Source organism: Manis javanica, chromosome 10 (genome assembly GCF_040802235.1).
Source record: "Manis javanica isolate MJ-LG chromosome 10, MJ_LKY, whole genome shotgun sequence".
NCBI classification, from domain to species: Eukaryota; Metazoa; Chordata; class Mammalia; order Pholidota; family Manidae; genus Manis; species Manis javanica.
This window is the reverse complement of record NC_133165.1, coordinates 101,172,935-101,200,424: the sequence shown is the minus strand read 5'-3', so window position 1 is coordinate 101,200,424 and position 27,490 is coordinate 101,172,935. Positions and strand designations below refer to the sequence as shown.

Below are 27,490 nucleotides of genomic sequence, written 5' to 3'. Positions count from 1 at the left end.
GGGTGTGTGTGCACAGCTATGTGTTCACACACACACACAACTTTCTCGGTATTGTTTGCATGTCTAACTCTATGCAGCACTTGTTAACTCCATGTGTCTGCCCTAGACTCTAACCTTCTTGAAGGCACAGATAATTCTCGTCTTCATATTTTCAGCACTGGGCATCTTGCTTGGTACATAGGAAGGGTTGTTTTGGTTTGGTGACTTGTCCTAGGTCACACAGCTAGTAAACTGGTGTCAAAGTCTGAACCAAGATCTTCCCATCCCAGATACAAAGTTCCTTCCAGGTATCTGCTGAACCTTTTTAATGATATCTCTAAGTGGATGTCTTTTGCCATCAATTTCTGCCTTACCTGTTGCATTTGACACTTTATTTCATGTTTTATAGTCCTTAGGAAACAAGTCTTATCTCCTTCAGGGCATAAGACTCTCTAATGCAGAAACAAGAGTATCTGGCAGTGGGTAGGCTATATATATATATAATAAAAAAACATACATATCTTATTGAAGAATGACTTATCTCCTTATGTAACAGACAGATCTAAGCAGGGATAACTTCAAACGGCCGCAAATTTTCTTTTTACTTATACTCTCTTTAAGACTTAACTGCTAATCCTCAGCCTTGTGATACCCTATGCTCGCGCGGCTGACGCCAAAAGGCGGCTTAGAACTACGAGTCCCAGAATGCCGTGCAAAGGGGCGGACTCTATGGGAGCTGCAGAGTGATTAGAGGGCAGAGGCGTTTCCTTCCGGCGGGACGGACCAGGAGGCGGGGACTAGGGGAGGTGTTTGGATGCTACTACCGGGTTGGGCGGGTCGCAGCTGGGAGGGGTTTGTCGTAGGGTGATCCCTAGGCCCCCGCCCGCTGACATGGATGAGGATGGACTTCCTCTCATGGGGTCAGGCATAGACCTGACCAAGGTTTGTGAAAGTTTGGAGTTGAAGTTTGGCGGTCTAGTTTGGCGACCTGGGAGGAGGATGGGGAAGGGGCGCTCAATTCTCAAGGAGACCCCCATCTCTCCAGGCCCAGCCCTGACCGCGGGCCTCGGAAAGGAGAGTCCCACAGTTCACTTTAAAAAAGGAGGCCCTCCTGAGCTAAGAGGGTCGTGTGCCTCACCCAGCGTTCGTTTTTCCTATTGTCACGAGCCTGCCCCCAAGGGTGACCCGCTGGAGACATGGGCTGGTGCGACCTCTAACGCTACGTTTATTCGGCCCCCAAGTTTTTGGTGTGCTTGTGTGTGTTGCCTTTACCGTCTGAAGTTCACATTTGTGAATCCAGAGCCTGTTTACCAAAGTTAGCAGCCTCTGTCGTCCTAAGACACCCCATCCCTCACAATTTCGGAAAACAAGTTGACTCTTCAGTGTTTGGAGTAACTCATTACACACAGCAAAACGCCGGTTATTAATTATTAGTGAGAAGGATTGCACAGTTTACTTAACTCCCGTACGAATTATGTATGTTTTTTACAAAACAGGTGCCAGCTATTCAACAGAAAAGAACCGTGGCATTTCTAAACCAATTTGTGGTGCACACTGTACAGTTCCTCAACCGCTTTTCTACAGTTTGTGAGGAGGTAGGTCCTGTGGTATTAGTTTAATGAGTAGCCTAGAAGTCACCTTGCACTTTTGAAGGTGTCTAATGAGTAATACACAATTACAGTCCTGATGTATTCATTTACCATGGCCTCTTGTCACTGCATTATTTTGTTAACATGCTTTAAATCCTGTTTGATTCTATTACCATCAATCTTGCACCCCACTTCTGCTGAATTAGTTTTCTGGAGGCCTTTGTGCAATAGTTCAGTAAAGTTTATTGTGACTAAAGAAAACAAATTATAAGATTTCACAGTTGAAAACATTTTTATTTTGAAATTGCTTCTCTTACCCCAAAGGTTTACATTTAAGTTTATATTAAAATTGTTTTACATTGCTTGAGCTAAAGATGGTTGGGGAGGTAGCCTAGAAACATAATTTTGTCATCAAATATCACTATGGAAATAAGAACAGTTTCTGCAAATGACTTTATAAAGTGAGGATTAATTACCCAATTAAGGATTAGGCACCAGATCTTGGGACCCCTGTCTTTTTTTAAAAAAAAAGCAAAAATAGAGAATGGGTAGGAAAACAGGAACCATGGATTGAAATTGGGCTCAAGAAAGGAAAAAGGGGGTTAAGATGAGATGATTCACAAGTGAGTCAATTAAACAATACTCAGTTCATTCTGTTTTATATATAAAGTATAGTCTTAGCAAGTAGTTTATATTAGATGTGTTATCAATAAAAATCACATGGAGACAGGAAAACTTTTCTCATGTATAAGACTATAGCTGTTGTTTTTGTCTAGTTTTCAAATTTTCTTCTGCCTTCTCTCTAAGATGAAAGAAAGTGAAATATGATAACTGATAGAGTAAGGGGCTCAATTGAGTATCTTTTATCTAACAGGCCCCAGGACTAGGTGCTTGCTTCCATGAGTTTTATCCTGAACTGCTGCCTCCTTAAATGGGTATGGAATTGAGTGACTAAAAAGCAAAGGACTTAGATCTTCACTTCTTATACCAAGGTAGGGTGAGGAAATATCTGCAGAGGGACTATTCCAGGATTATAAACAGAGAGGAGCAAATATTCCATCCCCAAACTCCTCATCACCACCAGCAAACACACCTATGAAAGCAACTTGATTGAGCTGCCCTGCAACAAGGATAACCCTCCTCCCCTTTGTAGTTCCTTATAGCTCTCACTGCCTGGGGAGTGAGTGCTGTTTAGTGGAAACCAGATCAAATTTGATATTATCCTCTCTTGGTTTACTGGTTGCTTATTATGAAGGCCTCATGATTCACTCTTTTCTCCCCTTCTGTTCCTGTCTCAACTTGCCCCCAACTGTATTGATTGTATCCCTGGTTTTCTCCTTGAACTCCAGAGAAAAATGTTGAGCAAAAATTCATGAAATTTGAACGTAGTTTGCTGCCCTTTTTTCTTTAATGGATGATAATGTAGGCTTGACCATAACTCATTTTTACAATCCTTATTTTAGCAGTTTGGGTATTAATGTCAATTCTAGACTGTTTCCCTGGTGTGCTGACAGTAACTAATGAGTATTGTGTGCTTATTCTGTGCTAGGCATTTTACTAAGTGCTTCGCATGTATTTAATCATCACAGCCCAGCCCTTTGAGAGGTGCAATTATCTCTTTTTTAGAAATACAGAAACTGAGATGTAGAGAAGTTTAAATCATCTGCTTAGTCATTAATTCAGTTATTCAACATGTATTTGATAGCTTCAGTAGCTGCTCTACCTTGCCCACACTCACACAGCTAGAAAATAACAGAACTGAGATTCCTATTTTGATCTATTAACTGGAAAAAACAAAAATATCTCACTCTTCTGTTATATTGAACCTTCTGATCTGAATAAGAGGCGTGTTTACATCATTTTCAAATGAGAGATGGCAGTGTCTTCTTTATAGCTATTTCAACATTTATTTTTTAGATGTTTATCCTCTTCTTTTCTGTGCCATATCTACTGGATATAATGTATTTTTTTGATATGTTAAATTCCAATATATTTAATCAAATATGCAGTGCCACTTTTCCCAAGTTGAGACAATGGGTTGTAATGTGTTAATAGCAACTATTAGACCTTTATAGTACTTGTTTAGTTCAAGCCTTAACCAGAATCAAAACAGCTATATTTCCCTTAACAAAAAATAAACCTCAGCTCTTATTTTTTGAACTGGAAGTGAACTGAGAGAAAAAGAAAACCTCGTTTTCTCTTTTGTTCTTTGTTTTCCATATAATCTGGTTTGAACTAAATCCAAACTGTAACAACTTCAGTCACAGCTAAACTCAAACCAGAATTAAAGTTGAAAACAATTGCTCAGTCTCTTTCTTCATCACTAATACTGGTTTTAGAATTCTCTAATAAAGATGAAAATGAATAACTGAATTTTTAAAAAATTTTCTAGATTCCAGGCTACTTTGTAAACCTTCTAATGACAAGGGCACCAAGATAAGAGAGAGGTTAGTTGAATCAAACCAAGTTACAATTACTTAGGGTCATCTCGTCTTCCTTCACAAGTCCCCGGTAACCATTTCTCTTCTGTCCCTAATCAGCAAAATCTTACGGAGGTCCATTGGGACTGCACATTTAAAACGGGCTGACCAGATGCGGGGGGAGAGGCAACATAAGCTCCGTGCATTTTGCAGATGAAACAGAGCAGAAATTTAACCTTACAGTGAATTTAAAGTCAAAAGCACTCAATAAACAGGGCCGTCAGCTGTGCTGTTTTTGACTCAGACTTGTAACATGCCTAGAATAGGAGACTTTTAATCATTTTTAAAATATTCTAAAAGGTTTCTTTTTTCTAAAGTCTTTAAGAATAGGCAAATGTGCTGAGAATTCTCATGTAATTCTCAAAAATAAAAAATTTTACAGTGCTTATCTTCTACATCCAATTGTAAGCCCAACATCAGACTTAACCTTCAAGCAAGTAATGTTTTGCTTAAAATCCTGTTTACTGCTACAACTTTTACAACTGCTTTTACAGTTTTACAACTGCTGGGCTTAAGTGTCAGATGAAACTTAATAAAACTGGTGATTGCTTCCCTTCCTGGCTTGTAGGACATTTTCAACCCAGTGTGATATACCAAGAGATGCATTGTGTTAAATGTCTCTTTTAGAGAACTAGAAAAATCACAGTATGTCATTTTTTTTCCATGTTAACTATTAACTCCATATTTCTTCCTTTTGTTTTCTTTTGCACTTTAATAAATAAAATGCATAACCTTAGAAATATGTGGCAAACTTCACATACCTTGTGAATTCCTCTGTTGTCTCAAACTAAGGTATTTCAGGTTGTTTTAAATCCTTATAAAGATAAGAAGATGGTTCAGTGACTGTAATGGGGTATGTGGGGGGGACATGGTGATGGGGGGAGTCTAGTAAACATAATGTTCCTCATGTAATTGTAGATTAATGATACCAAAAAAAAAAAAAAAAGAAGATGGTTAAATGGATGAGAAAGACTGTTACCTTTCCATTTCCTCTCTGTTAAAACTTTCAGAGATAGTGACAGTTACTGTTATTGGTTATGTTACTTCTCTCCATAGTCATCTACACGTTAGAGCAATGATTTTGAACCAGGGAACATTTGGAAATGCCTAGAGATGTTTTATTTCTCACAACTGAAGGGTACTAGCAGCATTTAGCGAGTAGAGGTCAGAGATTCTGCTAAACATTCTGTAGTGCACAGGACAGACCCTAACAACAATTAGCCAGCCCAAAATGTCTAATAGTGCCAAGGTTGAGTAATCTGCTTTATAGTTGTCTGAGGTTGTGGAAGGAAAATGTAGACAGCATAAAATCTTAGAAATGAACTTCAGCAGCCCATAAATGAAGCCAGGTATATTTTGTCAAGTGACAATGGCTTTCTAAAAAATATGTACTCGTGTGTTATGGCAATAATTACATGGGGACAAATTCAAAAATATTTATTATCCTAAATTATCTTTGATACATACAGGTTCTTGTGCCATTGACTCTTTGGCAGTCTAGTGAAACAAAATTTATGTTTTTAAATGCCTAACATAGAATGCATAGGATTACAAAAGAAACTATGCTTTAAAAAACTCAAATTTGTGTTACAGTAATATGCCCTTTATTAAAGCATCAAGTTATATAATCCAGATAACATAGTTAATATTTTAAACTCTCAAAAAACCAGCTCCAGAAAAGATGGATAATACCTTTGTGGATAATGAAATAATGATATGATTTATCCATAAAAAAGATCTTCCCTAGCCAGGAGGAAAAGCCTTTTGTTTATCTGACTTTGAGGAAATCACTTACGTACTGATTCTACACTTGGATTATATGAACTTGGGTGGGAAAAAAAACTTCTTATTTTTATTTACCTCTACCTTAAATTTCACATATTATTCATATTTAGTCAACAAAAATTATAGTAGTTTTAGGACCTATGACTCTTACCAGTAGAAATCATGGATCTTTTTTATTAAATTATAGTTATTTCAGATTTCTTTATACTTCACAATTTTGGATGTTCTTAGATCAAATATCAAGGATATTCAGATACATTATTATAAATCAAAATATATTGATATTTAGGTCAGTGTCTTTCATATCTTAAATGAATACATCGTCCATATAATCTCATTTAAAAAAACAGATGATTAAGTTTTGGTGAGGTTTTAGTAATAGTAGATGAGAGTAGGTAAAATGGGTGCTAAAAAGATTGAAAGACCAGATGAATCTGCATCCAAACAAAATTGAGAATTACTGCGCTGAAAATACAACTTCTTTTCCTCATGCCATTTTAATCTTCACTATCAAAAAATAGTTTTCCACATAAACATGTTCATCCATGTTCCCTTATTTACTAATACCTGTATTTTAATCCTTAAGCTACCCTGTAAATATTTGAATACCCATTTAAGGACAATTTATTTTATGATCTAAACCCTGAAAAAAAATTTAATACCAATTTTTTAATAATTTCAGATAAACCGCATCTCCTTTAGGAAATTTAATCAGAAAAATTTGATTCCCAGTATTTAACACAGTAGCACCTTAGTATTAGTGAGAAGCAGATTGATCATTTATTAGCTTTGAATAACAAAAATTCTATCTATGCAAAACGGGAGAATATTCCATCATGTTTGTTTCTTCATTTAACTAATAAACTTTATTTTTAGATCATTTTTAGTTCCACAGCGAAATGGAGCTGAAAACTGAGAGTTCCCACATGCACCCTGTCTCCCCTCCTTGGGACACCGCCTCCCCCACCATCATCCCACACCAGTTCGGGTGCCTTTCTTACAATCAGTTCATTACAGTCTACATTGACAGATCATCATCTCCCAGAGTCTATGGCATCACGTCTTAACAATGTAAAATTCTTTGAAAAATAGTATCTGGAGTTGGAGTGCTTGGGTTTAACTTAGTTGGCTTGTATGAAGACTCAGTTTTGTCATCTTTAAAATTGTTGTAATAGTAATTCCTACTTCATAGAATTGGTGTGAGATGTGAATATGTCATATATATAGTATAGCAGAGTAAGGTAAATGCTTAAGTGATGATGATGGTTGCTTAAAAGTACATATGTAATTATATTAAAACAAATTTTTAATTCATATTTCTCATTCAATTTCTTCTGTGTTCACTTTAATCAAACCAATGTATGCATTTCTAAGTAAGTTAGAAATTACCATTCCCTTTACAATTTGCTGTAGGATTTCTGCAATTAGTGAACTTCATAGTGAATTAAAAGACTAATTAAATTTCCCAAAATTTAATTTCCATCATTTTCAGAAAAACACACATAATTTGGAGAGGAATTCATCACTTATAAACCTGTTTACATAAAAGCCATATGAGAACAAATCCTAGATATCAAGATTAAACTTAGCTTTAAGTGCCACTAAAACTAGATTTTAATGTTTTATTTCTAAGTTATATCTTAGTAGATATCAAGATTCAAGATACTTATCTTAAAAATAAGTGTCTTGTGAAGAAGCACTATCTTGTCTGTGGTTGCTTTTGCTTTAGTTTGCTCCCCCTATAAATGTGGGCAGCATGACCATTTCTTGGGGTGTCACAATTCTGGTTTTGAGTTCATCAGGATCTTGCTAACACCCCAGAAAGTAGTCAGAATGCTGCGCATCTGCCACGCAGTACGCTGTCCTGGGCTCCTGGACTGTGTCACTGAATATAAGAGCTGAGGATCAGGGAATTCTAAATAGATGTTTTTATGGGTCACATTTTATGGTGTTACTTTTATTTGTGTGTGTGTGTGTGTGTGTGGATATATGGATAATTTAACTGTACAGAATAACTAGAACATGGTGAGCTCTTGGTTCTAGTTTATCTTGGATTTTTATAGTAGATTGATTCCTCTTGATATTTTAGTACTCATTTTAATTTTTCTGTTTTCATTTTTCTCAACATGAGCTGCTCCTTTTCCTATTTCATCCCCTTTCACTTTTCAAACTTGAAAAGTTTGGACTTGGAACTGAGTGTGTATATGTATGTGTTTAAGTAATTTATGAAAGCAGACCCTGTTTCATGCTGCCTTGGGCTAATTTTTTTTTATTACGTTTTATGAAGAACTCCCTCATTCATCAGCAAATAATTATTAGGCTAGGCTCCAGTTAAGTGTCAAGTATGATTCTGAGCACAGAGGTATAGCGGTGAACAAAACACTGTCCTGGGAAGAGTTTACATTCTAGTTTCAGTGATTGACTATGGCTCTGATAATGAATTTGATAAGGCTGAAAATTGTAACTTACCTGTGAATACAATTTTATGAAATAACCATAAAGCATGCTAATGAAGATAATAGAATGCTAGTTCACATTCCTAGTCATGTAAATAAGGGAGTAGTATATGAGAAAATGACAAATATTTAAGCCATAGTTTTTATTATTTTCAAATCTGCTGTTATCCTTGTTAACAGTTTTTTAATCAGACTTTGTTCTTTTGTTTCTAATCTTTCTTTTCCAGAAATTGGCAGACCTTTCTCTTCGTATCCAACAAATTGAAACAACTCTCAATATTTTAGATGCAAAGGTTTGTATTTCTGAATAATTTATAGTGTAAACTTTGCTCTACATGTACCAACTTTCTCAGTCATACTTAACTTTAATTGCACTTGGCAATGAATTCAATTTAGCTTACGTGTCCATGCAGTGCTATAGTTTTTTGTTATTTTAATTTCATTATAATTGCACAAAATTATATACATTATGAACCATTAATTGAGTCTGTTTAAATGTTTACATGGACTGAGATTTCTTTCATTGTAGTAGTCAAACTCAGTGTAATAAGTTAACAAATTAAACTGTTTATTTCATTTGATGGAAGATTCACTTTTATTTTAATAGTAATCATTTGATAATACACTAAAAATTATATAAAACTTTAAATATCTCCAGAGCAAAATTCGGAGGGAATATCAGCTATTTTCCATTTGTAAATACATTAAATAGTATTTAGATTATTAGGTAATTAATGGTATGTAGGAATACATTAAATAGTAATGAAGAATACCAATTTTGATGTCAGAAATTACAAAAGCTTCTTAGAAAAAATAGGAAGGTATTTTGATATGAAAATATGCAGATCTTTGTGATATTTCCTATTTATAAAATAATGGAAACACTAGTGTGTGTATATATATATTTTTTTTCTTTTTTTATTGAAGTTGATATACAATCTTACGTTGGTTTCAGATACACAACACAGGGTTTCCATAGTTACCCATATTATTAAATCCTCACCCCCTCTAGTGCAGTTACTATCTGTCAACGTAAAAAGATGTTACAGAATCATTGACTATATTCTCCATGCTGTAGAAATGCTAGTGTACTTTTTGTAACTTTGTTATTTTATCAAAAATCTTTGATCTGAAAAAGTACTTATTGAATATTTATGAGGAAGTACAATGACTAATATCTTTATCATAAGGCTCAGAACGTCTAGTCTTTACTTTCTGCATCTTCTTGTGGACTTCAGCCATTATATTTCTCTTACAAAATTGCTTAGAAAATTTAAGATACCTGGCCTTGAATATATTCAAGATATTCTCCTAGCAGCCATACCCACTTGAAATTATTTGGGCCACAGCCACTGTGCTAAGTACTGTCATCAGTCATCAGTTCTCAATGAATATCACTGTTTCATATCTAACTACCATTGGTTTTTTTCATTATTGTTTATTATGAATATGTGTTTTATTTTAATGTTTGGGGAATTCTTGAGTAAGAGTCCAAGGTCACAGATTAAGTTACCTTATGGTCAAGTTAACCTTAGTTATTTTCATGGCAATAGAGTTAATCCTCAAAGTTGGCCAAACATCTGACAAATGTTTATCATTGGTATCAGGTTAAAATCAGAAAAGAGGGTTTGCATGAATCTTGCAAATCCAACATGAAATGTTTAACCTCAGACAACATGCCAATCGTTGTGTGTGAAAAATAACATAGTAACATTCAGTGATAAATGTCTAAAGAAAAAAAATGAACTGTGTCAGACATTAAGTAGGATAAGAGATTTGTTTCCCAGATAATTCCAACTTAAAATATGCTACAAAGCACTTTTTTTTTGTACAAAGTATGTTTCATAAAAATCTTTTTACAATAACCTTCTGAGATAAATTTTCTTATCCCCACTTTACAAGGGAGAAAATTGAGACCGAGGAAGATTATGCAAGGTCCCATAGCTTGTGACATAAACCTAGGTGGCCTGACTCCAAAGCCAGTGCTCTCATTCCTTACACTAGGATCCCTTATATTTTAAAAATAATTCCTGAGAAAAGAATGGTTATAAGCTAAGTTAGATTTGTGAGAAATTCTTCAAAAATACTCTATTTGTGAATGCTTTTCACTTTTAAAAAGTTTATGCAAGAAGAATTTCAAAGACCAAAGATGAGATTTTTATAAGCTTAATTCACTAGGTTTAAAACCGAGAGAGCTTTAAATACACACACACACACCCTAGAAACTTACAGTGTTTAAGCTATATTATTCTCATATGCCAACATTAATTTTGTTTCTTTCAGCTGTCATCTATTCCAGGCCTAGATGATGTCACATTTGAAGTATCTCCTATAAGCATCACTGGCATCAGAAGTGAATCACACTCTGAAACCACTTCAGAGCAATCACAGGTATTTAAGTTCCAAGAAACATGAGCAGATCTTTGTTGAACCAAATAAATTTAACAGCAGGTTTGAAGGGAGACATTAAATAAAAATCTAAAGCTTTTAATGGTAATATTTTAAAACTTGAGGATAGAAAATGAAGTTTGAAAAAAAGCTAGTTGTTTTATTTTGTTGTTTTAAAGAACTTCCTGACGTCAGTATTTTCTTTGCCTAGGAAAAAGGAAATTAATCTGTATAGGACTAGGGAATATCCTGAATATAATTGATTTTCTGCAAGTTCACTACAGAAATTTTTTTTTAAGCTCCTATAAGAAATGTACTATGTAAATGGTTTTTTAATAAAAATTTCAAACATACACAAAAATAATACAACAAATACCCAAAAGTCTTTTTTGTCTCTTGCTGAAGTGAATCCCAGATGTCATATCATTTTACCCCTGTATAATTCCGTGAGCATCTTTGGAAAGTTCTGACATTTTCTTATATAACCACTATACTTTTACCATACACAGTTTAATTAAAAGTAATTCCGTGGTATCATCCAACTCTTTGTTATTCAAAGTATGCTTCATGAACCAGCAGCAGGGACATCATTGGGGAGCTTGTTAGAAACACAGAATCTTAGGCTTCACCCCAGACGTGCTGAATCAGAACCTATATTTTAATAAAATCCCTAGATAATTTGTAGGCTTTTAGAATTTGAGGGATACTGATTTGAGAAATACCAGTTTTCAAAAAGTGTATACCCTGAAGTTGATCTGTTCAAATCAGCATCCTAGTAAGAGCCACACTTTACACTTGGTTCTTATGTCTTAATGTTCATTTATGCTTTATATAATTTTAAATTTTATATTACTTTTTTTCAAGAAACAAAAATTCTTCATTGTTTGAGAACCGACAATCTCTGGTTATATCAATGAGGTATTGAAATTCAAAATAAAATAATCACTAACATGGTGGTCTACCAAATAATACTGAGCAAGTAGACTACCTGTCTATATGGAATTCAGCATTTGTACCTGGAGGTACTTTTAACAGGGTATTTTTTAATGATGGGGTTGACCATGATGGTAATGACTAACATATAAAGGGTGCTTACTGTGTGTTAGACATGCTTCTAAGTGCTTTTCCTAAATTAACTCATTTAATTCTCAACAAGTCCTATGAAGTCAGTATAGTATTATCAATCCCACTTTAAAGATGTGTCAGTGATGTACACAGAGGTTAAGTAACTTGTTGAAGGTCAAACAGGAAGTGTTAAGAGCTGGAATTTAACCCAGGCAAGCCGGTGTCAGAGTCCTAGCTCTTATCTGCTACACTATGCTGTCTCCAGCACCTGTGCTGAATTCTCTAATTATATTGAGCATATGTTATATGAGGCCCTATGGGAGGAGCCATATATTTGGGAAATGAAGTAGATGACTATTTAACTATTGGATACTAGAAAATTTAACATCTATTTAATTAATATAGCAACCCCATTATGATGGCCACTGGAATATATGTAATATATAAGAGGAAATCCAGATGTCTTAGAGGAGTTGAGTTTACAAGGTTCTTTCAATGAAATATGGAACACCGTTTTTCTAAATCAAGGCATATGTAAAAAATACTAAGAAATATTCCACTATTCTTAGTATTTATTCTTTGGTGGATACTAGCTGTCATATGTCTCTTTATACATTTTTCAAGTGATATCTGTTTAATTTTGTACACTAATTCTTCCAGGTATTATTATGAATGCCATCTATAATATGTATTTTAAAATTTTGCATTTGTGTTGGTCCTGCCTATTTAAGGTTTCAAAAAATTGATTATAGTTAATCACAGCTGAATTTTCTAAAATTCAGAATCATCTGATATATACTGGTACTTTTATTTAAAATTGTATATTGATTCATTTGGAGGATTTATGAAGTTCTTTTGGCTTAGTGTAAAAAATTGTGGTAAAGTTGTGTATTGATTAGCTTAGTAAAATAACTGTTCAGCATGTACTTAATATTCAAATCAACTTATTTCTTCTTCAATTTTGTTAGTTGGTGTATTTTATGTGAAATATTTTGAAATGGACTTAAGTATTGCTTAACACAGAGTTTCCACTGGCATTACAGGCAACTCACTTATCAGTTAAAGGATAGTCATACACTTTTTAAAAATATCATCCATTCATTTCAGTCTATGTATGAGTCAAAGACCCAAGGTTTGCACATGGTTTTTTCTACAGATTTAATTTCATGGTTCAGATCTTATCATTAATTAAAATAGAATACCAAATTGTGCAGATTGAGATTAATTTGAGAATAATATGAAAGACAGTTGAGAGATATGATAGAGGCTTTATTGGGTCAAACAGCAGAGGTGTAAGACCTGACATAATTAAATTTTGTTGTGGTCTTAGTTATTATGCAAACATTAATAACTGAGTTTTGAAATCCATTGGTCCTGAATGTAATTTATCATTTGCTCCATTGTGCTGTTGTATGAGTTTATTGTCCATAATTTTTTAAAAAACATACTTGGGTCTTGTTTGAATTTTTTATTTAATTAGATGTTTTGGACTTTTTGTATTTATGTATTTTACAGATGAATATATATATATATGTATATATATATTCACTTTTACACACAACTGTCACATAACAGGAGAATCTTGAAGGATTTTTGGATGTTTTATTTGCTTCAGGAGTTTTTGGTTTAATTTCTTTTTTAATTTCCTGAGGTAAAACCTTAATATATAATTTGTATTCTAAAAGCTATGAATATTTAAAGAAATTTCTTCATTAATGATACCAAAATAAAAAAAAGAAATTTCTTGATTTCTCTACATTTCAGCATAGATATGTAGACGTAAAATTTATTTCATTCTCTTAAGTACTTCCTCTTGATTCTAATATACAGATAATGAGTGAGAATTCACAAAAATAAACTTATCCTAATGTTGAAATTAACAGGAAAATCAAGACCTGTATATACAGATAGTACTAGCTTTGCACTTAAGTGAGGACAGGGTTCCAGTATGACAAGTTTCATTCAGTAGGTACCATGCAGAATGAGAACTGCCTATGTGATAATAACATTTTTATCTAAAAAGACCATTGGACCATTGCCCAGTATTCTTCATTGTAAGTAGTATTTAGTCATAAGCACTCTGTGGAGAATGTTACCATATATAGTACCCTTAGTATCTAAAATAATACAAAACCAGATAATTTTGTTTGAAAAATGGGCTCCTCTTTCACAGATTTCTCCAGGCATTGCTTTCTAAGCTATTACAATAACCATACCCATGTAGAATAAGATTTATTTCCAAAGAGGAATCGAATTGTGTAGCTGGTAGAGACTGAGAAATTCAATTTACTGTCCTCTAGAGTTGAACGATTGACAGATTAGATAATTTAAATAAAAATTTTATTTAGATAATATGTCCATCTATAATTTATATCAGCACTCTGGGGACAAATAAAGCACAATTCTAATTTTTTAAATACCATGAATATATTATGCATTTTTAAGGAACAATACAGTGTTGATATTAAGTGTAGCTTCCTCTGAAATCATATTTAAGTATCTGTAAATATTTGGAAACATACATCTCATAGTTAAATTACTGGTATTTAAATTTAAAGATAATGATTTTTCTGATATTGATTGCTTTAGAATTATAAAAAGAAACTCCCTTTAAATAACATGATGGACCCTGTTTGTGAATTGTCTAAAGATTTACACGCAATGCTCTCTACAGCAGAACAGTTTACAAGACTCTGGACCACAGGAAAGTGAAGTAACACCAGAAAATATCTTAACTGTAGCCAAGGATCCAAGATATGCCAGATATCTCAAAATGGTTCAAGTGGTAAGCCGATTTGGTCTGTCTTCTCTGTCTAGCAGCCCCATTTGAAATTCTTAACCCAGGAGGTTTCTTTGTTATTTTTTCACTCTGAGAGAACTAAACCGAGTGACCAAGTTTTCTACTCTCTTACTTCTTTCCTGTGTCTAATTAATGGCCCTGATAAAAAGCAAGAAGTCAAATATAATTAAAATATTTCTCACACCTCAAATTAACATAGTTTAATGTAGATGTATATGGGTTTTTTGCTTTCTGTAAAGTTATCATTGTAAATCTTGGGTGTATCAGAGGAATGAAAGGAATCATTTGGGCAATCATATGGTTTTAATTCCCAAATAATGGGGTTTTTTTTTTTGTATTTTTATTCTGAATTTCATCTGTGTAATGGTTTGGTTCAAAGAAAAGAGTATAAATCTCTTACTGGCTGTGTAAGATAATGCTTTTAATATTATATGATTTCAGAATTCATATTTTTTCTAAGAAATCATTACATGGTATGATATCAGAACTATTTGCAATTGTCTAGAACAGAATTTAACTGCTTTTCATTCTTGTAGAAAGTCCTTTTGCAGTACTGTCCATCATCATGCCCAATTAAAAAGTTATTGTCTTGGTCAAATTCTCTTATCAGGCATAGTAAGTACTAATGTTAAAGAAGGACAGTTCTTTTTGCAGTCCATGGCATTATTGATCACCAAAATGATTTTAAAACAAGTATTACCAGACAACCAGAAAGAGTAGATTGGCTCATTTAGAAGCTACAGTGGTGACAATACGGAGAAGAAAGCACATTCACTTTTCCTAGCTATCAGAAGTAGATTTGCCACTTTCAGAACTCTTCATTGACAGTCAAAACCTAGGTTCTAGGCTTTAGAAAAATAAAGTAGAATTTGGAATGAAAATACATAAAGTTCTTTAGTTAATAAGAATAGAATAGAGCTAGTTTGTGAGTCATGATAAATTTTTTAAGCTAGAATACAAGAAGGTTTAAACTGTGCTTAAAATGTGGACTGTTAAAAACTGTATTTGACCCTTTCACACAAAAAAGAAAAAGTTTCAGAGTGACTCTGGAACACTTTCTTTGGCATCCTCTTGGCTAATATATATAAAATATGAATTAGGAGAAGCTATGTGATAATATCTTTAAGAATGCCTTGAACTCTTTGATAAAGGACTGTATTTCAGGATAAATGTTATATTCTTAATACATTGCCTCTGGTTGTGTACGAACTTCAAAAAGTCTCATTTTCCATGTCAGTATAAAAACTTCTTAAATAATAATTCCACATAATTATTAAATAAGTAATATTAAATGTTAAATACATAATTCTACAAATATTTATTAAACACTTATTTTGAGGTACTAGGTTTATTTAGCTAGTGAAGGTTCCAGACACTACTTGATGTTTTTACTTTTGTTTTTAATTATTTAAACAAATTCTTTTGCTTTCCAGAATCATATATATCATGTATGTGTGTAAGTGATTCTTTAAATGTTCATTATTCTGATCATATGACTTACTATCTCACTAGGAATAACAGCCAAACTCCTTCCCAGGTCCATGAGATGCTGTACAATTTAGCTCCCCTAATCCCTTTCTGATCTCATATCTTCACTCACTTTGATCCAGTCTTATTGGCCTCCTTAATGTTCCTTGAATAAATACATGGACAGTCTCCTGTCTCAGGCCTTTGCATCAGCTATTCTGTTTGCCTGAAACACTTTTTCCCAGATATCATCATAGTTTGGTCACTCACTTCCTTCAAATCTTAACTTAGATGTTACCTTCTCTCTGACTTCATTCTTTTCACCACTACCCTGCTGTATTTTTCTTCATCTAACCATCCAATAATATGTAAATACTAACATATATTACATACTATGTGTCTCTACTGCTATTAGAATGTAAACTCCCGGAGGGTAAGGAATTTTTTCTGTGCTGCCCTATTCCCAGTTCCTAGAATAATACCTGGCACATATTAGTTTCCTATGAATGAAAATGCTTGTATTTTTCTCCAGGTCATTTTATCTTTTGATAGGTTTTGGTGACAGATTTATTTTTTTTTATACCAGCTTGTTGTTTTCAGACTAAAAAGTTGTCAAAATGCAAGTTTCTTCTCATGAAGAACTGTTTAAAAATACTTTACACTGTAACATCATTAAAATCATTTTTAAACATATAAGTAAATAATAAATTGTTAGTTTTATTTTTTTTAACTATCTCATTCTATCTAAAACTATCTAGTTCTAGTTGTAGCACTTGGCATTACTTCAGCCCATCCTCGTTGCTTGGTATCATTTAGTGGAAGCAGAGGTTCAGTTTCTTCTGCCTCAGACTTTGCCTGTTTTTTGCCCTGTTTTCCTGATTTCAGTCGTTTGCCTCACTTCTGCCTTTGCACGGGGTGTTTTTAATTCCTAAACATTTCCAAGGCTCTGGAAGTGCTGCTGCTTTGTGGTATTCCACTCCTCAAGCACTTGAATTTGGCTTTCCTATGCTATGCTAAGTCAGCAGTCATTCTTTTCTCTGCTTTTAATTTCCAGGTATTATGGTTCATATATGCCTCTTAGTCATTAAAATTGGATTTTGTATTCTATTTCTTTTTGCCTTGTTTGGGGGTAATATTCAAAAAGGAAAAGGGGAGCAACATCTTTACACTGCCATCCTAATACAGCAAGCTTATCCAAGTTAAATTTAATTTTACCATTTATAGTTTATTGTGCTGACTTGTATCCCAGAATCTTACTACCCAACTTTTGTTTCCTGCTGCTCCCTGTCCTGCATGTCGTTCTTCAGACAATACCACTGACTCTTCTTGATATAAGCTCCATTCCTTTCCACCTTGAGTCCGCCTCTTCTCTTGATTACTACATGTCCAAATTCTTCTCATCTGATGTGTTCCTCTGAACACTAAATCATCCCAGATTCTGACCCAACCAACACATATAGCTACAAGTCATTGATCTGTCCAACCACTTTGTCTGTATTTTTTATGGAACTTGCCACTCCATATCTTGTTTTATGAAAATTTATGCATATGTTTATCTCCCCTGTTGGAAAGGGAACCCTGAGAGGAAGAACTGTATCTTGATTCACCTTTATATTCACTTTAACACCTTGCTTACAAAGGTGCTCAACCAGTATTGGTTGAGTGTACTATTTTATCCTGCATATTAACTTTCCTTCCCAGTTTGTGTCACCTGAAAATGTGTAGATATGCACCTATTTCTTCAAGTTATTGATTTTAAAATGTTTCATAGGACCAAACCAAGATAGCCCTAGTAAGTAGAGGTCTCCCTCAAGGTTGGCATGAGTCTATCTTTGGAGTCATTATTCTTTGGATTATGGTTATTAAGCCATCTTTAAACCCACCATTTCTCCTGTTTGCTAAGCATATCATGAGTGACTGTCAAAATATCCACCTACAACTACATGTTTAACAGTGCCCAGGATTGTCTTATCTTTGTCATGGTCACAACCAGAGCGCCTATCACTTTCTGCATTCAGTTCTATCTTTTGTTTAACTTTAAATATGAAATAGTTAAATCATTACCCTTCATTGCTACCTTCTGTTTGAGGATGAAATTTTCAGCAAGATTTTCAGATTTTCGGATTTGAGCAAAATTAAGCTGCCAGTGCATATGAATAGGTAATGTCCTCCATCATAGCTGTTTATTTTATCCTTGTGCTGCTTTGCAACATGATTTAGGAAAGCCTGGTCTAAACCTTCCATCTGGTCAGGTGACCAAAAGGTATGCTCCATCTGATATATAACGATTGCCTTCTTTTAGCCTCATTTAGGTGTTCCTCTGTCCCATGCTCAGAAATTTTCATGTATGTGTGTAATGTATTAATTTATAGGTGTCTTCCACCTTCCACTCTAATACTGTAATATCTCTAAGAATGCCTTTCAAATGCCAGTTTCTGTTTATGAATTCCTTTCTACTAAGTGTTACCAATATCTGAGATTTATTTATTTTGAAATTTCAGATTTGCTCTATACAAATACATATACACAGACACATACATGCCCACTTTTTTTAGACTGTTGAATTTGATTTCTATTTGTTTATATTTCTTCTCTTATGATTACTACTAGTTCTTCCACTCTGTTTTTTTCCCCCTGTCATGTTGTTGTTACAGTTTTGTAGTTATAACTGAGGACTTTTTTATTCTTTGACTTCAGTTATAGTCCCTTAATCATACCTATGGGGCTTGCTAAGCATAATCTTTCGGTTCTTCTGAACTACGTTAACACTTTTCCAAGAATACAGTCATTCTAGTGTCATAAGTCATCACATAAAATACTGTTCTTAAGCAGCATCTGCATAATTAGTTGTGCTTCATAGATCCATGTCTTTACAAAACTGTCACTTTCACAAGGAGAACACATCATAATACCATCCTACTTTGGAAAATGTGGAGAAGAGTCATTAAATCCTTCAGTTTCTGTCATTGATCTGGGAAGAATCTATGTAGCCTTATATGTCTGTACTCCAGAATAGTCAATTGCCTTACTAGTTTTTTTGTGTTAGTTTTCTAATCATTTGTTCTTTCTGCTGAGGTGATTCAGTTCCTTGAGTGTGACTGAGGACAGCCTTCTTGTAATCTTTTTTTTTTGCCTCTTTCCCAAATTATTGTTTAGAACCATTTCATTTTCTATAAAACAGAGAGTAATCGTTTCTCAATCCCTTTCAGCTTCACTGCTGATACCCATGTAGTGATCACTCACTTCAGGTAGGAAGACAAAAAGTCCTGCAGATTACAAATACAGATATAAAATTTTTTTTCATCTTCCTGGCAGGATGAACTACAGTCATTTTTGGCTTTCTTCCTGAGCTGCCATGGAAACTTCCTTTTCCTGGGTCCTACTTATCTCTGGGAATGTACTGCTTTTATATTTGCCTTGCCTCACTTGTCACATACCTGTGAATCTTAGAGGCTAGGTAATTGACACTACTTAATTAGCATTAACTCCTTTAACAGAAGCCAACAGAGTGTCACAGGTACCAGTTCACAGAGAAACATGCAGTTTCATGCTTTTTGGCCTCCATACCTTCTTTTTCTTCTACCCTCTGTGAGATGTAAGAATGATTGCAGTCCCAGAAAGTAGTTGTTCATCTGTAAGTCAGCTTGTATGCCTAGGAATACACTCAGATCTTCACTCTGTACTTGTGGGATGCAGGTTGGTATAGTTTCTTAGCTTTATCGTATAATCCTGTGTGACCATGCTCAGGTCATGTTACCTCTCAAGCCTCAGTTCTCTCGTACATAAAATGAGATCTGAAGTTGTGTTTAGATTTATGATCTATTAACCAATCCCCAAATTTGTGTCTCATTATTAATGAAAGTTCCTGGAACACCTGCTGTCATTTTCTGATTTTTTTTTCCTTTTTAAGTAAGTTTTACACAAGATTTCTCAATGAGTAATACCGTTGTGTTCCAAATGTGGCAGATAATTGATTCTGATTTAATGTTTGTTGTCATAATAGTGCAGCACAAGCCTTTGCTAAATTACATATTGCTTTTATAACTTAACTGGAATTGTGTACAAAAATCACTTTTCCAACAATTCTCCCCTTTTTACTGGCAGAGCTTGGTGAATCCTTTGCCAGTAATAAATTGTACATTGGGAAAGTCCGACTTCCACATTAAGAAGCTAATGACTTGTATTTTTTTAAACCGTATTTGCCAAAACAGTCTCTTCAGACACTGAGACTTTTTTAAAGGTCTGTTTTCTTTGGCTGACTCAAAATGTGAATTGAATAATCTCCTTGGTTTTGGTGGTTCTGATGCATGTATTGCCAGCAGTGGATGTTGGCCTGGGGAAATGTGACTTCCATTACCTAAGGACAAAGAATCTCCAACTGATTATTAAAGATGTTCATCAAGAAGGTATATACCTTGGGCCTGGGGAAACTAATCAAGCATGTAGAGTGGTCTTTAGAAAAGGTATAGTTTTTATAAGCATGATTAAACCCCAGTTTGACTTTCCATAGTGTAGAGAGTGCCAGTATAAGTTCCTCATCCCCAGTTAACAATGTAGTGAAAAGGAGGAGCTGCTGGTTCATATATAAGCCAAAGCTGTAGAAAATACTGGTACAGATTTAGTTTAATAACTATATACTATTTCTCTATTACTATTTTGTTTAAACTGTAGTCATTATAATATTAGTATGTTGTGTGGGAGGACAGGTGGAGAGGGAGGGAGAAGGGGACTGAGGGGTATTGTGTTTAGTACACATGGTGTGGGGGATCACGGGGAGAACTGTAGCACAGACAAGGCACATAGTGGATCTGTGGCATCTTGCTGCACTGATGGACAGTGACTGCAATGGGGTATGAGGGGGGACTCGATAATATAGGGGAATGTCGTAACCACATTGTTTCTTCATGTGAAAACCTTCATAAAAGTGTGTATCAATGATACCTAATAATAATAAAAAAAGACCTAAATAATAAAGCTCTATTTCCCCCAAAAAATAAGTAAATAAAGCTACTTAATATTTCTATATATATATATATATATATATATATATATATATATATACATATATATAAAGTATTAGTATGTGTTTTGTTTCTTTTATAAAACCTAAAGTTTACCAGTCAGTATCAAAGTAGTATATTTTTAGTGCATTACCGTTTGGAGGAGACGACAACGTTCCCTGGAATTTTAGCATCACACAATTTTACCACACAATTCATTGAAAATAAAAGTTGCATGTATAGTGGTTAATTTTCTAGACATAAGAATGTGGATAAAGATACAAGTGAACATTAGTCCACTTAATTAATTGCATAATTTAACCAACTTTGAAAATTAAAAAGGGAAAACATTTTATCCTTCCTGTCAACTAAAATGGTCAGCCCAGTCCATTTGATTACAACTATAAGAAAGAAGCAAAAAGATTAGCAGAATGGTAGACTATATGAGTAGGAACTTTGAGTTGTGGTTAATGGAACTCAAGTGACCACATTTATCCTCTTTCTTCTATATTCTGTCTTATATCATGCAGGAAGGACTGAACAAAGATGTCCCCTAAGGCAAAAAAACATACCTATGCTTGGCCATGGCCTGAATGTTTTTTTGTATTTGGGGCAGAAAAACCTACCAAAATCAATTATTCTTGCTGAAGTCAGTGAACTAACCTGTAAGAAAACCATGTGTGAAGAATTATATTATTATGGCAGTTTTACCAATTATGATTTTTTCAGTATTTCGGCTGTCTTTTGAACCCTTCCCAGTGTTAGGGAGCTTAGAACCAGTCATACTTGTGTATATATTTAATGTTGAGAAGTACTGCTTTTACTTGCCCTTTGCCCTTTGTTTGTTCTTTGCTATTTTATTTTTCTTATATATGTTTGTTAGAGAGCAGTAAGGAACAGTGTTGCTAAGTTCAGGTTTAAAATTTCTTCCTTTTCCTGATATATTTGTTTTCATGATTTCTTGTTTTCCTGGGAACATTGAAGAAGGATGTACATAGTAGGCAGGTACTACTAAATTAGATGGTTGTCAGTATCCCTTATGTTATATGCACCTGCCTTGATTCTTCCCTGTTTCTCATACATTCTCATACATACAGCTCAGAGCATTTTGATTCTGATGTCACATATTTTTTATTATAGCTATCCTTATGTGGCATTGAATTGCCGTGAATGTGTTGATTTAAATTGTTTCCAAGAACTGGTTGTTTAGTCATAACTATTTTTATTTATGATGCTTACTGGAAAAATATATTTTGAACTGTGAACTTCAGGAAGGTTTAAAATTCTCAATCCTATTTAAAGAAAAGTCACATACCAGCAAGCTGTGTACACAGATGCCAGTCTCCCTTAGAGTTGTAGTATATTCGGCTGCATATACTTAAATTCTTTGTTTTTTAATATAACAGATAATAAAAGTCAATTTGAATTAAAAAAAAACTAAAAAGAGGAGTAAGTGAAATATAAGAATTGAGAATGAAAATAGTCTTTCTTAAAGATTAGGTAGTAAATTTAGGATGCTAAATTTATCAATACAGTTTGTCTTAGATATAAAAGTGCATGTGAAAAGAATATGTTTCTTTAGGAGTTTGTTCTCTGTATGATGTATTTGTATCATTGGTATCATAATTAAAGCAATATAGATAATATGTAGGATAGCTTATCTGAAACAGTCCTTTCAAGTGAAAACATTGCTTTATTTCAGTTTGTTTTGCTAAGTGCCAATAAAATTTACTTCATCTGCCTTAAATCCACACGTGTACACCTCTTCCCACAAAAGAAAAGGGAGTATAATAAGCAAGCAAGCAAACACAAGTGAAGGAACTTTTAGAGGATAAGCTATGGTAGTTTTACATTGCATAGGAATTTCCTTTAAGTAATATATAAAATGGGAACCAGCAAAGACAAGGGCATTTAGCAGAAAAATATTTTTAGCTTTTGACTTCATATCTTTCATTCCAACTTATTTAAACAATTCTTAATTCTTTAGGAATTGTGACAAAAACAACAGTGTTGTACTATTAAAGTTCATAAGGAAGCTTTTGAAGATAGATACTCACAGTGACAGTTTTTACACTTGCTGAAATGTGTGGTATAATTCTTTTGCTCCCATCCAATTATAATTTTTAGTGACCCAACTTTTATTTCTCAGTGCCCTTCCATCTTCTTTCCTACTGAGCACCTTTGCCAAAAATAAAGAGACCTTGTGTAACAGTTTTCCAAATTGGTCAGGAGGAAATAATAGTGACATAAATTAAGTACTTAGGTTACTTAGATTTACTTACTTAGATTTACTTTTTTGAAATATTATGATTCTTATAAGTTTATCAGAGATTATGGTTAATTCATGGGAGGAAAAATTATAAAAACCAGAGGAGTAAATGAACCCTGATAAGGATGTGGGCTCATTCACTTCAGGTAGAAGAGAAGTGTCTTAGAGGTTTTAGAGATCAACATGAGGAAGGCATTTTAGCATCATATTCTGACATATTCTCAAATAGTATAAACATTCGTATTGGGGTGGACAATTCTGGTGCAGAAGATAATTTTTCTTGAGTGGATCATGGCCATATGAGATGCAAAAAAATACTTAATTTGTTAAGTTAACTTTTTGTAAAGATTATCTTACAATTTGAAAAAATGCTAATACTCTAACTTTTAAAAGAAAATAATGTGATTGAATTTTATTGGAAAAAATGAATGAAAATTATCTACCTGAAGATCTCTACTTCTCTTCTATTTATCTTAATACTGCAATTTCAAAAAATAACTCCAGCTATAAATACATTTTACCAAAATTTTTCATAATATGAGACAGCATCCCAACTTTCCTTTTCTTGTCCTTTTCCTTACCCAAGTTCACAAATGACTTTCATTCAGTTAGTTGGTTAGCCCATGTACTGATTAATACTAATATCAAATTCAGGGCCTTTCCTTGTGGTCCTGTAGCCACAGGGACTGCCTAATACTGGTCATCTCTCTTTAAAGGGTATCTTGGATCCCTAAGGGCACTGAATGAGAGACTCATAACACACCATTTCAGACACATTATGGCTATTGGAAAATTAGTTTGAAAATGAATGTTCAGTGGTTTCAATCAGTAGAATCATCTGTATAATTAATTACTAAAAATTCTATTCTTTATAGCTTTTATTGATATATTTGGAGATACTTCTTTAAATCCTTTTGAATAGGTACATATAGTAATAAGTTTTCAAAAACTGAACAGGATACCGTTTGAACTAATTACACTTTTAGTTTAAGTAGTGAATTCCAAAATGATTTGCCATGGAAATTCTTTTGAAGTTTTTATTTCTAGAAAGTAGAAGTATAATTAAATTGTTAAAATTCTCACTAATACATATTTCAAAAAACAAGTATCATTTGAGTGAAAATGAGGTATAGCAAAGCTATAATGTAGCAAAGTATTCATAATGGAGTTCTAGCCATTAATTAACCTAGCAAAGCAAGTCTTTAAATTTTAGATACTACTTTTGTATTATAATGAAGGGAGGAAAATGGGTCTTCTACAGCACCAAGTTACTCTTATATCAGTGAATGCTTGAGTAGCTACAAATGCAAAGAAAATACCATGCATGTTTTTTTGGCCATTACACCTAATATTTATCATGGTACAAGAATATCCAAGGTAAAAATCAATCAAATGGGGAAATTGATGCACCTGTATTTTGAATTGTCTTATAACAATAGAACCCTCACTTTTTGAAATAATTTCTTTGAAGGTTTTTCTTGATAGACATTTAGGTTAACTTTACTTCCATTCCTAAAAGATACAGATGGAACTGCTAACATATATTTACTTTATGCATAAAATAATAGTAACTGCCTAATAACTTCTTGGGGCCCTCGTCATGATCAGTATCATTTTGTCCATTTTATCATGTGATTTGTTCCTTAATCTTTAAAGATGTCTGACGGGTAGTCAGTGGGAAATAATTTCTTACTGTGAAACTGATCTCTTAAGATAATCATTGAAAAAGGAGTAGTTTCCAGTAGCTCCATAGAAACCATGTGTATGGTATAGTCAAGATTTGTTAGCCCCTTTTTTTCCTACATATGTAGGTTCAAATTAACTACGATTGGTGACAGCAGTCTTGGAGTTAATATCAGAATCTAGCACTTTCTAAGTCTGTACTAGTCATGAGAAATAAACCTTCGATTTTTTAGATAGATAACCATATCCATTTTACTGTGATTAAGAAATTTATTTAAATTTGTTTTGTATCCCTTCACAAAAAGCTTCCAGGAAGATTTCATTGAGCATGTGTTTGCTTTTGTGTTGATTTATTCAGTACATATCTGTTATCTATTATATAGACTATTTCGTCTGAAAATTTTATTCTAAATATAGCACCCTACTAATACATTTCATAAAATGCAATATAGATATTTTAAAGATAGCACCATTGAAAATCAGAAGGCAAAAAAATGGTTGAGTCCATTTCTCTATGTTAAAATTTAAGTAAACAGAGCCTAATGTGGTCTGACTGCCTTTTTCCAACACATAATACCTTTCAACTCCTACTCATTTCCTTTCACTGCAAATAAAAAACTAATCCACCTATCAACTCAATAGATCTTTTCTTTATTGTTGACCTACATAGAGAAAAAAAAATTTTCCATCTTCACTCATAACTGAATTGTAATTCAAGCTCATGAACTGTGAGAAAATTCTAATATATAAGGAGCATAAGTTATCTTTGTTATTTTTAAAAAGGAAAGATTTTAGATTGAGTAAGAGGGTTTTTCTACCATCTAATCTACAACTTTAGGAAAATTTCAACATGGCTTGTAAAGGAATTTAGTATCTTGAATTTCATTAATACAATAACAAATAAGTGTAAATAATATTGGCAGTACTAAAACCTTCAAACACTTTTGTGATATAAGAAACTAGTACTTAACTATTAGTGTTGTCATCATAATTTGATTAGTGTGGCTTCTTTACACACTTTCTCCAGTGACGCAAATACAGACGTGATTTTTTGGAACATCAGACTTATGGCTGCCTTCTCTCTTCTTCATTACTTATGTTGGACAAACTGCCATTATCACTTGCCAAGAATAATCCCACAGTTCAGTAGACTTCAGTTTTGAGGTCTCTTGTGTCCTCCTTAGACCACCAGTAGCTTTGTCTCTTGGAGATCAGAAATTGCACACTTCTTTTTGATGTTTAACAAACCAGACTGTTCCTTAACCTCTAAGGAAGAATATGGCAAAACAACAGATTTTCTAAGCAACATCACTGGAAAACAAATAGCAGCAGCAAATCCCCTTGGAATGCATCCCTTGGAACAGAGACCAAATTATTTTTGTATCAAGCTTTATGAGATTTGTATTAATATGTGATTATAGTAAAGTCTCTAATATGGAAAATATTGTATTTATTTTCCTTTATCTGTATCCATAGATGACAAAAATGACTAAGACATACCAAATTTTGGTAATATTCTTATGCTGTAACCAGCTTCAAGAAACCAAAGGTAAAATGTGGAACTTTAGATTCAGGCTTCTGTTATTATTGTCTTATAACCAGTCCCATGAAACTAGTGTTCAAATAGGGAGTTTATCTAATTCCACCAACTTCCTTGTCCCTATCCCTCTTCCTACTGACTGGCTCTGCCCAATACACACTTCCTTTGCTGGATTTCAGGAAACTCTCTTTTCTACCTCATTTTTCCTCCCTTCTGTTTTCTCGACTTTGTAACTTATTTGTATAACCTTTCTAATGATATCCTGGGATTATGCTAACGTATAATAAATAAATAACGTAACTGAGTTTGTAGACCTTATACTATAAAACCATAGTTAATAGAAACTGAGAGTTCTTTTTAAAGAAGTATGATGTTAATTCTGCTCCTTTCCCCAATTTTTCTTAAGTGTTTTTTTTTAGTGAAATGGTTTAAACTCCTAACTTTCCTTATTATACTAAACAGTTGAGAGGCATTAAATTATCAAGTAAAATTCCCAACTTTTGTCATTTTTAAGCAGTCAGCTTTCTCCTGTATTAAAAGTAAATAACTTGTGTTAAGAAATAATTACTAAGTACCTCTTTTTTAAACACCTCTCTCTGTCAAGTCTTAGTTTCAAGTAATATATTTTTAAAGTGGTGCAACTTTTAATCTCATGCTCACTTTATTCCAAATGGAAGAGTCTGTTCACATTGGAAGCTCCTACTTACGCAAGTAACTGCTTTTTTTCCCCTTTCATTTATCCTTAAATTTCATAAGCTAACAAAAGGCCTGAAGTATTTATCTTCTACCTTCTTTGTCTTCCAAACCCCCCATATTTCACTTTTAACAATACCTTAAAGATTGTCCCTGGAATCATTCTATAAATGGTGCTATTCTAATCCATCTAATATTTAGGATGTATTTAGTGTCCATTGCGATATGAGTCTTAAGAATTGATATTTTACTAAGTTACCATATAAAATATTAAAATTGTGAAAATGAATTTACAA

The 27,490-nt window shown here is 33.6% G+C and overlaps 1 protein-coding gene across 3 annotated transcripts in view; it reads left to right on the top strand.

Annotated features, from left to right (window-relative positions):
* Positions 1 to 765: 765 nt before the first annotated feature.
* Positions 766 to 27,490, top strand: part of WASHC3 (WASH complex subunit 3) — a 44,952-nt gene continuing 18,227 nt past the window's right edge. Inside the window, exons 1-5 of one of the 3 annotated variants that reach the window (XM_017681309.3) lie at positions 766 to 921; positions 1,476 to 1,574; positions 8,517 to 8,582; positions 10,573 to 10,680; positions 14,420 to 14,527. In XM_017681309.3, coding sequence (XP_017536798.1) covers positions 871 to 921; positions 1,476 to 1,574; positions 8,517 to 8,582; positions 10,573 to 10,680; positions 14,420 to 14,527 — 432 coding nt within the window. In that variant the 5' untranslated portion in view covers positions 766 to 870. Of the gene's footprint in view, positions 922 to 1,475; positions 1,575 to 8,516; positions 8,583 to 10,572; positions 10,681 to 14,416; positions 14,528 to 27,490 lie in introns of all 3 variants that reach the window. The other 2 variants (XM_017681305.3, XM_017681315.3) reach the window with 2 other exon arrangements.